At 36.3% G+C, this 13614-nt stretch overlaps 1 protein-coding gene across 9 annotated transcripts in view; it reads right to left on the reverse strand.

Moving 5' to 3' along the window:
- Positions 1 to 13614, reverse strand: part of ARHGAP28 (Rho GTPase activating protein 28) — a 191781-nt gene that overhangs the window by 60717 nt on the left and 117450 nt on the right. For 5 of the 9 annotated variants that reach the window (XM_033087885.1, XM_033087886.1, XM_033087883.1 and 2 more), the window contains 2 exons: positions 12111 to 12203; positions 5348 to 5437 (listed from right to left, as the gene is read on the reverse strand). The exons of 1 other annotated variant lie outside the window; for it this stretch is intronic. In XM_033087885.1, the coding sequence (XP_032943776.1) occupies positions 5348 to 5437; positions 12111 to 12203 (183 nt within the window). The remainder of the gene's footprint in view (positions 1 to 5347; positions 5438 to 12110; positions 12204 to 13614) is intronic. 3 more of the 9 variants (XM_033087892.1, XM_033087888.1, XM_033087887.1) reach the window with 1 other exon arrangement.

Here is a 13614-nt window from a genome sequence, read left to right on the forward strand (position 1 = left end):
TAAGAGATACTTTTGTGAAGAACAAAAATAATTACTTTCCTTATATGTCTGCAAAAACCAAATGGAAGATATCATGAAAAAACCCTACCATTTAAAACACCAGTGAAAACCACTAAATTCCCAGTAATTAACCAGTGAAAAGATGTGTAAGGAAAAAATGTAAGAAAATTGTGAAGTTTTACTGAAGGATAAATGATATTAGATAAATGAAAAAAACGCAATCATTGTTCCTCAATGAGAAGACAGTATTTTAAGATGTGAATTCTTCCCCTGGCATTAATCTTTAAATTCAATGAAATACTTAGTAGAGTCCTAACAAGTTTTTTTTGTAATCAGTAGTAATAAGTTTTACTCTAATTTCATTTAAAAGTGAAAATTTCTGAGAAGAGGGAAGAAAATTTTGATGCAGAACAATCAGATCATGAACTTATAGTGACAGATTTAAAAAACAGATACAGAGTCATAGTAGTTTAGACCCTGTATATAGAGAGATTTCACGTATCATAAAGATGCATTTGTGGAAAAGAGGAAAGACTGAAAAAAGGTATTGGTGAAGCCAAGGTTATCCTTTTGGAAAAGATAAAGTTAGGTTGCCTACTTTATAACATCACATAACATAAATTTCTAATATGGTAAGTTATTGGGAGTCTCGAAGACAGTAAAATGTCCCCGGGGAATTTATTTTCACAGGTGAGATTTACCTCTTCAGGCATCATGTACAGGTCCACTGTAGCCCTTGTCACCACTTCACTGAATTACTGGAAATTCCACGATCAAGAAGAGACTAGGGAATCAAACTGGGATGCCTGTGGCTCCTTATAACCAAGAAGCAGGAAAACCAAAATGTGTTTACCTTGTAGTAAGATGTCCTGGAATGATTTTCAGTGCAGGTACATTAAGGGTTAAGTTGGTGTCTGTGGGCTACTCTATCAACTAACCAATGTGCTTACTATTTCTAAGTAAAGATATTCTGAGTAATAAACTAAAGTAAGTCATATTGGAGACTGGTGCCAATGAGATTTTTAAAAAATTTTTTGCTGAAATTTTTATTTATGTCATTATCAGCATTCAATCAGTTTTCAGAAAACAAAACAAAAATCTGAGTGATTAACTTACCCCAGGAAGTTCTATCTATAATTGCCACACAAGATTATTTTCTTTCTCTTACACTGTCCAATTTTTAGGAATCTTATTTGCAAACAATGTGTGTTCAGTAAGTATTTGTTGAATGAATGAATGGATGAATGAATCAATAAACCAATGATTTGGGGAAGCTAACAGCAAAGAATGAAGAAATGAAAAAACATGACTAGCATCACTCTTATCAGAAGCAAAATTGTGGTCAAATGTCATGGAAAAGCCTCAAAAACAAGGCCTATCCTAGAGAACCCCAAAGATTCCACCAAAAAACTATTAGAATAAATGAATTTTGTAAAGTAGCAGGATACAAAATTGATATTCGGAAACCAGTTGCATTTTTATACATCAATAACGTCTATCAGAGAAATTAAGAAAACAATCCTATTTACACTTGTATCAAAAAAATTAAATTCTTAGGAATAAATTTAACCAAGGAAGTAAAAGACCTGTCCTCAGAAAATTATAAGACATTGAAGAAAGAAATTAAAGAAGATATAAACAAATGGAAACATATACTATGCTCATGATAGGAAGAATTAATATAGTTAAAATGTCCATATTATCCAAAGCAATATGTAAATTCAATGCAATCCCTATTAAAATAGCAATGGCATTTTTCACAGAACTAGAACAAATAATCCTAAAGTTTATACAGAACCATAAACGATCTCAAATAACCACGGCAATCCTGAGAAAGAAGAACAAAGTTGGAGATATCATGTTACCTGATATCAAATTATACTACAAGGCCTTAGTAATCAAAACAGCATGGTATTGGCATAAAAATAGACACATTGATCAATGGAACAGAATAGAGAACCCAGAAATAAATCCATGTCTATATGGTTATTTAATCTATGACAAAGGAAGCAAAAATATGCAGTGGTGTAAAGACAGTTTGTTCAATAAATGGTGCTGGGAAAATTGGACAGATACATGCAAAAGAAAGAAACTAGACCACCTTCTTATACCATATACAAGAATAAACTCAAAATTGATTAAAGACTTAAATGTAAGATCCGAAACCATAAACCTCTTAAAGAAAATATACGAAGTAAACTCTCAGACATTATTACCCTTAGTAATATTTTTACTGATATATCTCCTCGGGCAAGGGAAACAAAAGAAAGAATAAACAAATGGGACTACATCAAACTGAAAAAGTTTTTGCATAGCAATGGAAATCATCAACAAAATGAAAAGACATCCTACTGAATGGGAGAAGATATTTGTCAATGATACAGCTGATAAGGGGTTAATATCCAAAATTTATTTTTAAAACCACCAAAAAAACAAACAATCCAATTAAAAAATGGGCAGAGGACCTGAACAGACATCTCTCCCAAGAGGACATACAGATGGCCAATAGACATATGAAAAGGTGCTCAACGTCACTAATCATCAGAGAAATGCAAATTAAAACCACAATGAGATATCACCTCACTCCTGTCAGAATGGCCATCATCACTAAATCAACAAACAAGTGCTGGCAAGGATGTAGAGAAAAACGATCCCTCGTGCACTGTTAGTGGGATTTCAAATTGTTGCAGCCGTTATGAAAAATAGTATGGAGATTCCTCAAAAAATTAAAAATAGAACTACCTTATGACCCAGCAATTCTACTCCTGGGTATTTATCCAAAGAAATCCAAAACACTAATTTGAAAAAATATATGCACCCCTATGTTTACCACAGCGCTATTCACAATAGCCAGGATATGGAAACAATGAAATACCCATCCATAGATGATTGGATAAAGAAATCATGGTAAATTTATTCAATGCCACATTACTCTGCCATAAAAAAGAATGAAATCTTACCATTTACAACAACATGGATGTACCTAGAGGGTATTACAGTAAGTGAAATAAATTAGACCGAGAAAGACAAATAACATATGATCTCACTTACATGTGGAATCTAAAGAACAGAATAAACAAACAAAACAGAAATAGGCTCATAGATACAAAGAAGAAACTGATGGTTGCTAGATGGGAGGGGATTGGGGATGGGTGAGAAAGGTGAAGGGATTAGGCAGTATAAATGGGCAGTCACAAAATAGTCATGGCGATGTGAAATAAAGGATGGGGAATATAGTCAATAATGTAAAAACTCAGGTAAATGATGTAAAAAATAATGTAAAATGTCAGATGGATACAGGACTTACTGGGAAGATCACTTCATAAATTATATAAATGCCTAACCACTGTGCTGAAACGCATATAAAATAATATTTAATGTCTACTATTTTATATACATATATATATATATATATATATATATATATATATATATATATATAATCACGGGATGTAAAGTACAGCATAGGGAGTATAGCCAAATGGTACTGTACTAGCTATGTACGATGTCAGAGGGGCAGTAGATTTGCTGGGGTTATCACTGTGTGAGGTGTGTAATGTCTAATCATTATTTCGTTTTGTACACCTGAAACTAATTGAAAAATAAAAACAAACAAACAAGGCCTATCCAACATCCTCTTCTTTAGCAAGTCAATTGTGCAAACATCCCTGTTCAGTTTTTGCTTGGTGTGTGCCTGGCACGACATTCAGTCCTTTGTTGTTGGTTTATACAAAATGCCGGTGGTGGTCAAGTCAGCTAGGGAGGCGGAGGAGGGGTCAGACTATGTCAGGAGCTTTTGCGTTAACTAGAAGGTGTGGGGGAAGCACTGTGGGCATTAAGCAAAACTGTAGCTGTGGGAAAGATAAATTTGAGGGGTATAAGCTAAAGTCTGGGAGATCACTTAAGGGGCTACTTCAGTAATATAGAAAGATGGTAAGATTCAATCCTCAGAAAACAGTTGTAGGAAACGAGTAGAAATATTGTATTTACATGATAAAATCCACGGGTTTCAGTAATAGCGGGAGGGTAGGTAGAGTTGAGGCTAACCCTTAGGTCTTAGACACATGGGTACCATCAGCTGAGACAAAATAAAGTATCCTAGGCAAGAACCTAGAACAGGAATCCCCAGTAACAGGGGCACAGCACAATGTGTAAGGTCTATTGCAGGTAACTGCTCACTTCCAGTACTTACCAGAGTTTGTCAATGACTTACTTGTTTTCATTAACCAGGAAGGTGAATTGGATTTCATTATTTGAGACATACTCATTTGCATTCCAATGCATGGTCTTATATGGGCAGTAAGGGCTGAATTTATAGCCAATTGGTCAGACATTATAGGTAACCCTTAGCCTATCTGTGCCAACACCTGTAGTGCTATTGCTAGGCTACTACTCATTGACCGAAGTTACTCACATTGTTTTGTTTCTTATATTTATCACTGTGCAATAAAACAACCCCATAACCAAAAATCTAAAAACACAACAGAAAAGCTCATTTACATGGGGCTAATAGCGTTATGTCCCTGAACAATGGGAATATCCTGGGAGTGTGTCACGCACGTGAATGTCTACTATCCTGTGCTTCAAAATGGACAACAGAGGAGAAGCCACTACCCCACAGGGACATCTGAATGTGCCCGCCCATCTGCCTGTCTGAAGTGCCATCTGTTGCTGCCTATCAACTTGCCATTAGAGAACCACGACCTAATCTAACAGGGTCTCTCACTTCTTCTGCTCCATTATGTCACCCCTATCAGAGCACCTGCACAGAGACACCAAGTGAGGATTCTCAGTGGAGGTGGGAGAGAGGGAATGACAAGTGTTTTTAATAAAGCAAAGAAGAGGTTCTGTTACTCAAGGCCAAGTGAGTGCCTTTGTATGAAGTGGAGGGTTTGCATGGGTCAGTCCTGAGAGCTAAGGCTGGAAATGTAGGCAATAGTAGAAATCCTTATATATCAGGATGAGGGGTTTCAATTTATCCTGCAGGTAGAAGGACTTCTGGAATAAAATGGCAGAGAGTTAGGCCAGATCATGTGTGTGAATTCAGCCAAGAGGAACAAAGTTAACAAATTCCTCCCTGCGTGATACATATAAAGAACATCCTTTGCTTTCTGGCTGCAGTGGTATTAATTTATGAAGTCCTCTTTTAAACTGAGACCTACTAATCCCTCAGTTTTGAGTCTCCTCCTTTCTAATCGTTATCAGGTTGGTAAGTCTATTGGCAGCTGTGGTTTCCTTGCAATCTTAATTCAAGTTTTTCTTATCTATTTTGAAGAAATTGCTTCTTCTTGCCTTGAACCTATACTTTTGCCCTGGCATGCAATTGTCTTGGCATGCGATGACTTACCATAGAGCCACTCCTGGGAACTGCAAAAGTCCCTTCTTCATCCTGGGACCCATCTGAAAGGGTAGTACTGTTGAGAGAAGCATCATCTGGCTAAATGGAGAAATAAAGTACCATTCTTATTCAGGCAAATACTTGCTATGTGTACATATTTAGATATGTGTGGCGATCTATGAAGTTATGTCTGACTGGACCCGGACAATTGCATCTAGCCCTTCAGGGATCATTACCGTGAGCCACCTAAATGCCCTGTGACACTGGCCTCTGTGGCAAACACCTCTATTGCCTGCCACAAACCCCATTTTTCTTAACAATATCTTGGATTTGTTCCAGGGAGTTAGGTGTTAAACCAAGGAATTTGATGTCCAGGCTCTTTTGCAGCTAAGAACGATCATGTGACAGGAGTGGCCAATGAGGTTTAAGTGTAATTTTGCAAGAGTGCTTCGAGAAAAGCTAAGGCTTTCCTGACCAAAAACAACAAGGTCAGCTGATATACACTCATGACAGCACATGGATGAATGCCTGGAGTTGCCAGGCATCTTGTACAAACAAGGATGTTGGCCACAGGAAGACTGGCACAGACAGAAGATCGAATGTGGCTGGGTCCATGCTAAGGGGTATCATGTGGCCACCCTGTCAGGCTGGGACCATGTCTCTTAATGAGAAGCAAAACAACTCCTAATTTCCTATTACATGCAGCCAAACACAAACTTAGCTCATCTAATCTTACCTTTTTAATAGCCCTTAAAACTATCTTTTGCAGTGATTAGAATTCAGTAGCAAGAGTACCAAGGTGTTTTTCATTTATAAGGCTGGCTCAGAAATTTTTGCCTTAGTCTACAATCGCTTCACTGAAATTAAGATGTAAATATTTTTTCCTTTACTGAAGGAACCTTATTACAGAATTGAATATAGTTGATACTTATGAAAACATACATTGTCTTTTAAAAAAGTGTTATTCATCTTGCTTGACCGTATTTTCCAAATTTTCTATAGATGGTATGCATCACTTTATAAAATGAACAAGAAACTGTTTTTAAGAAACAAATAAAACACAAGAAATAGTAAAATAGATTTAAGTTAATATGGTGAATGGACAATCACATCTCCTCATACCCCAAATCACTAAAAATGGCAGAAAACATATTTTTTAAAGGAACAGATTTTTAGTAGCACTAGAAACCAGTAAAGAATTCTGTAGCAGATCAACTGATAGAAATTTCTAGATGAAAAGCAAATGGAGTTGGTTTAGTAAAATAAAAACCTCTACCTAAAAGCAGAATTTAAAAATAAAATTTTCAAAGGAAACTTCTAGGGTGGGAAGAGAAAAACAAACAAATAACATAGTTTGTACACAGTAAGAAAGGGCTACAGGCAACAGTTAAAAAAGCTTTACAAAAGAGGAGCCAAGTAGACTTCTCCCCCTTAAATATGTAGACAGTCCCTAAATATACCCCTTAAAAAAAACAACCCAAAATACCGTCTACGTAAAATGAACTAAGTTCCTCGAGGGTGGGTTGGTTCCTAGTGTGAGCATAGAGGTCTAAGAGAGAGGGAACTTAGGAAGCCACAACAAAAGACATAGAGGGGCGATTGAAAAATAAAATCGGCTTTGAATGGAAGCAATGAATTAGTTTTTCATTCCCTTCATCGGTTTTGCATTTGGGGAGTGTTTACTAACCTACCTGCCCCCTCCATGCATCTTTAAGTTAAGTATACCCCATTCACTCACAAAAACACAATCAACAATTTTAGCCTTTTGGGAAAATTGACCTAGTCAATAGCAGAGGAAACACACAGCAATTTCCTACACTAATTAATCATAAACCAATAACTCTGCAGAGAACTTTAAGGGCCTGGAGAACTGTAGTTGCACCTGAAAGTGTGCTAACATCTTCTGCCTTGTAGAGCACTTTCTGTCCTACGTTTCCTTGGATGGAGTCTTTGGCAGATCATCTCACTCTGCTGCTGACAGGATTCTGACAGACAGGGCTATGGGGGAGGGTCTGGGGAGCTGGACAGGAAACAACAACCAGGATCCATGGTCTTGGTCAGCTCTCCCTGCACTGGAAGTGAAACCTAAAACCTAAGGACACTTGCTGCCACCCAAGGAGAGATGTGTACTTCCCTGACCAGATGGTACACACACTCAGGCAGACACTTCACTGTTTGCGTCACTTACTGCTTCACATCCCAAAAGCTAACATGTTCTCCACACAAGATGTTTACATTTGGAAAATAACTGGAAAAAACACTAAGTATTTGTATCTTAGTTGATACTGAAATACTGAAAAAAATATTTACATAGTATTCTGTTTTTCGGGTTTTTTCTTTATGAGCTTATCAACAAGGACCAAGGTTTAGTTGACAACATCTTCTATTTAGGATATAAAAAAACAAAGAAACTTTTGTTATTTTTGCCTGTAGATGCTTTTTTTCTTTTTACAGGATAGGATTTAGTCATGTTTTTATTTACCTGTTAAATCAATCCTTGCTGAGTGTAAGAGCTACGGGTGACGAGGCTGTTGGGTGGCTGTGTTTGCAACAATAAGAATTATGTTGCATTTTTACCTAATTTTAGACAAATTAGGATATACAATCCTTTATATTACATGAACATTCATAGCAACATTATTCACGATAGCTTAGACCTGGAAACAATCCTAATGTCCATTAACAGGTGAATAGATATACCGATATATTTATGCAATGGAATATTAGTAATGAAAGTACCAAACGTCTAATACTAGCAACAAATGGATGAATCTGAAAATTATTATGAGCAAAAGAAGCCAGATACAGAAGTGCATATTATGTTTATAATTCCACTTATACGAAAATATGTAATATAAAGGATTGTATATCCTAATTTGTCTAAAATTAGGTAAAAATGCAACATAATTCCTATTGTTGCAAACACAGCCACCCAACAGCCTCGTCACCCGTAGCTCTTACACTCAGCAAGGATTGAAACTAACCTAAGGCATTAGAAATCACGAGAGGGCTTGCCTCTGCAGGAATGGGAGGACAACCAACTGTAAAGAGTCTGAGAGAAATTTCTGAGGTGATGGAAATTTTCTATATTTTAACTGAGTGCGGTTATGTGGGTGCAAACATCTGTTAAAACTAATTGCATTATATACTTAAAATGTATGCATTTATTTTTTTGTAAATTATACCACAATGAAAACATATCAGAATGATTTGAGTCCTTGAAAATAATTTAATTCTTACCTTCACGTTGACTTATGGGGTTATTGCTGCTATGAACCAAGAACCTATAGCTATACTAATGGGTACATCAGAGAGAAAATAAATTCTTGGGAAATATGAATAAATTTGCTAAAATTTACAAAAGGCAGGAGACAAGCTAAGAAATAATACAATAATGACCAAGAAAAAAATAGTAATTTGGAACACAAACTTGAAGAAATCTAGAAAACAGAGCAAATAAACTAGCATGATAGAAAATTTAGGAGATATTGAAATCCAATTCAAGCAAAGCAAGAATCATTTAATATGTGTTCTAGAGGGGTGGAACATAGAAAATGTGGAAGGGAGGGGGCGGGGAATAATTAAAAACATAACAGAAGACAATGCCCAGAAACTGAAGAAAGAAAAGTTCTTAGATGGAAAGGACTCACTAAGTAGTGACTGACCAAGATGAATGAAATAAAGGACAGAGCCTTGTGAAAGTTCAGAACTCCAGCAATAAATTCAAAATTCAAAAACAGTTGCCGAGAGGGCAAACAAAAATAACCTAAAAAGCTTATTTATAAAGGAATGAGATTCAGGCAACTAAAATAAGAAAAAAATCATATATTTAGTGTAACAGTCGCTCAATGAAAATTAGAGAAACTGTACACGTTTCCCAGGAGAACAAAAGTTTTCTGTTAATAATGGACAGTCAGTTGGCACATGTTCCTTATAGGAACATCAACATGATATCCAGAGTTTGCTGACCATCTTGTAAGTATAAGGATTAAATCCACATATTAAGATGGCAGCGTGATAGTAAAAAAGTAGAAGGTCATGCTAAAATTGGCATTGCATTGTATTGTAATTGTACCAGCCTTGGTATATGTATCATTAGTTTCCTGTTTTGTGATTAAAACATACTCCTACTTGTTTAAATCAAAGCTCCTTGGATTTTCTTTTCCATGAAGCAAACAGATGTAACTGATAATTTTCAACAGATGGTCTGATTGTATTTTGCAGTGAATCAATAGCAAGTGTAATTATTTGATTTTCACTTAAGACATTGGAAATAAACTGGATTGACTGCCATTTGGGGAAACTAACACCTCAATTGAATAATTTGTTTATGTCAACTGCACAGAAGGAAAATGTTTTTACACGAAATGATTCGTAGTGCAGGGTTGCAATGATTGCAGATTGGATTGTAAGCCTTTTATTAACACCCACATTTAGTGGCATTTGTGATTCAAAATCAAGGAGCAACCACATATAACACACGAAAAGACTATTCCTTTATTGTAAGTAGCTTACTGCAAAATAAACATGTTGAGTGTTAATGAAATCATAAAACATATGGACTCTTAAGAGGTTTAGTGTGGTATAACTGATATACAATTAACTGCACAAATTTAAATAGTATAAAGTATACAATTTGACAGGTTTCGACAAATATATAGACCTATGAAACCATCACCACAATCAAGACAATGAACAAAACCAGCACCTCCCCCAAATGTCCTCGTGCCCCTTTTGTCATCTAGCCTTTCCTCCCTTCCTTGTCCACACCCAGGTCTCCAGGCAATCACTAATCTTCTGTCACTGTAGGTTAGTTGACATTTTTCTATAATTTTATATAAGTTGAATCTTTTCTTGTTTGGCTTCTTTAACATGGCATAATTATTTTGAGATCCATTCAACTCTGTTGTGCATATCCATAGTTCATTTTGTTTCTCTGTTGCATATATCAAGAATTCATTGCTTTTTCTGACTGGTACTGCATTGTATACATTTTTCACAATTTGTTCATCCATTTATCAGTGGAAAACACTGGATTGTTTTCAGTTTGGGACTATTATGCTATAAATACCTGTGGAGAGTCATTGTGTGAATATATATAATCTATGGGTGGAAATTGCTAGGTTTATGGTAGGTATATGCCATTTTAAGAAGCTGCCAAATTAGTGGCTAAAGTACATGGACCATTTTACATTCCCACCAGCGATGTATGAGAGTTTCAGTTGCTCTGCATCCCTAGCACCAGATGGTATGCTCAGTTTTTTAAAAAAATTAGCCGTTTTGCATGGTATGTACAGATACCTCATTGTGGCTTTATTTTCATTTTCATAATCACTAATGATACTGAACACCTTTTCATGAGCTTATTTGCCATCCATATATCTTCTTTGGTGAAGTGTCTCTTCAAATCTTTTGCCTATTTTAAAAGATGAGAAAAGTCTGAACAAAATTTTATTGCTGGAAAACTCAGTGTAAGTTTTGGAAAGAGAAAGTTGATTTGTTTTCAGAATTAGAGGATTTGTGGGGTTAAGTCAAGGGAACTCAAGATTGCAAATACCAGCAGATTGTGGATAATTTTTAGTATCAAAAGAAGCAGTTTGCTATCAACAATAGGGATTATATTCTGGGATAAAATGGAAGAGTTATATCAAATGGCCAATCATCTCTCTCCTGAAACCTAGTAGAGTCAACAAAACTTAACCAAAAATTAGGAAAAAAGAATCCCAGCAGCACTCACAGGAGTGATGGTTGGAGAGAGATATTCCAGGAAGAACGTGAATTCTTTTCCAAAATCCATCTCCCTCCCCATCAAAACAGCACCAAAGAAGAAAGCAAATGGAGAAAATTTTGAAAAAGACAGCTACTATCTCGTCCTGATTATGAGGGAAAATGACTGAAGACGTCAGTAATCACATCTGTGTTCAATTCAGTAAGTGTCTCTCCCTTTCAAAGTAAGTGTCTCCCCAATACCCTCTCAGCAGGGAGGACAGACCTACTGGGATTGAGCATTCTATTTTTTTCTCTCTGGGAGGAAGTTAGAAGTGGAACCATGCCATGACGATGGAAAAATAAAAGAGAAAATAGATTACATAAGCTCCACCGAGGGAGAGAAAAGATAGCTTAGGATAGGAATGCAAACAGAAACAGATGTGAGAAAAGGCTCTGGGATAAACCATAAGTAAAGCGACTGTTCACATTTGCAAATTGATAGAAGCTTGATCATTCCCCTGAGGCTTATATGACATTGCCCTCCTTTGGGTAAGTGGGGAGCAGAAGTGGCTCTGCACAAAGGCAGGGGGTAAGGAGGAAAGACAGAGGTTGGACACCTACGATGAAAAGTACTGTCCACAGAAGGGGCCTGATGTTCACCATGCTCTGGAAAACAATAGGAAACCTAAGGACACTTGCTGTTGCTCCAACAGGTGGATATGTGACTCAATGGAACTAACAGTCTGATGACAACTTTTTTAAATAAAAGAAAAACTGTAAAGGAACTAGATCTGTCAAAAAGAAATGCCTCCAATCATTGGTTTTTCTGGGTATGTATCTGTTTTTACAGAGCATGCAGATATTTGTGGATTTAATGTATTAAACTTGGGTTCATTTACTGCTGAATGTCTTCCTACAAATCAGTTAACAGTAGATAGGTATGTTGACAGCTGTGGTTGTACAGCCCTCTAATTATGTTGCATTGTTTTGAAGTTTTGCATGATTGTCTTAAAGAAAAGACTCTTCTTTCATCCCTACCTCCAGTTCTCCTGCTATAACTTACCAAGGAGCCACTTGTTTTGATAACTCCTGGCACCTCTTTTTCCTCTTGGGTGCCATCCAACTGAGTAGGATGGTTGTCACAGGTATCACCTGGCTAATGAGAGAAGTGAAAGTCATTTTTATCCAGACATATCTGTCCCAACGTGATGTTTATTCAAATTATGCATACACTAGAACCTGTAAAAATGTGCAGCCACGTGGAGAGATACAGAGTTAATGACTGCTGTGCAATGGTCACACCATTCACCAATCCATCCATAATTACATTGATCCTCATATATGTCACGCACTATAACAGAAATTGGTCTCAAGAGCAGACACTGTTAAATGCCTGCCAAAATCCACTTTTCTTTTTTACTTATGAATATCATGATTTTGCTCCAAGATGCTCTGTGTCTAACTAAAAAGAGTAAGTGTGATCACGTGCTGTTTATGTCCAAAGAGACAAGAGTAGACTCACACTTGGTGAAGCATCCAGAAAGGCTAATGTTTTCTTGTTAAAGTGGATGGCATCAGCTGTTTAATGCTTCTTCCAGAACCTGGACGTGTGCTTGTGATGCCCAGACACCCTAAAAGCATTAAATATTAGCTTGTATGCTAAGGCGAGCAGAATGGAAAGAATGAAGAAGTTGGAAGATCCATGCTAAGGATATCAGCCATACCAGCCTCAGACTTATTTTGTAAGGAGACTAAACTTCCAATTGTTTAAGTCATGTCGTTTACTGATAAAACAATGCTACTTTAACATCAGACATCATGACTATATTTTGCAATGATTTATAAAGCAATAGCAAGAATAGTCATTTTTTTCCAACTATGAAATTAGAAATACATTCATCTGATTATCTCACAAACACATATGACTGAAATAAATACGTCATTCTCATTCACAGAATACTGGAAAAGCTCTGGTTTTCATTATGCAGGAAGTGTATTGGAGACTATTCTGCTCATGATGGGCTACACTGTAGGCCTCTTGTATATGCTCTAAGATTTTAGTAGTAAGATTTTGCAATACAGTGGTATTTCCCAAAATAAAACGCAAATATTCTCTTCCCTGATCGAAGCAACATTTTGCAAAATCAAACATAATGAATATTAATGAAATCATACACTGTTACATGAGACCTTAGAAACTGTTGTTTTTCATCTTGCTTTTCTGTATTTTCCAACTTGTCCCAAAAGTGTATGTACTATATTAAGAAAAAACAAAAACAAAAACAAAAAATCTCACATCTATTTTGAAGTGGAAGAACTAGGCCAGGATGAGGACGGAGGGTGCACCACTCCCAGTCACTAAAAATTAGAAAAAGCGGCACTGGAAACCAACAGTGTTCTAGTAACAAATCAGAAATTGTTAGAAATTCTTGGAAAATAAAAAGTAATTTATTTCATAACTGTTGAGAAATTGTTAGACTGAAAACAGCATAAGACAACTTACTGGCAAGGAAAGAACAGATGCGGGAAAAGCAAATAGACAAATGAACAACCAAGCTCAAAGTGAA

This window comes from Rhinolophus ferrumequinum, chromosome 19 (assembly GCF_004115265.2).
Source record: "Rhinolophus ferrumequinum isolate MPI-CBG mRhiFer1 chromosome 19, mRhiFer1_v1.p, whole genome shotgun sequence".
Classification (NCBI taxonomy): domain Eukaryota; kingdom Metazoa; phylum Chordata; class Mammalia; order Chiroptera; family Rhinolophidae; genus Rhinolophus; species Rhinolophus ferrumequinum.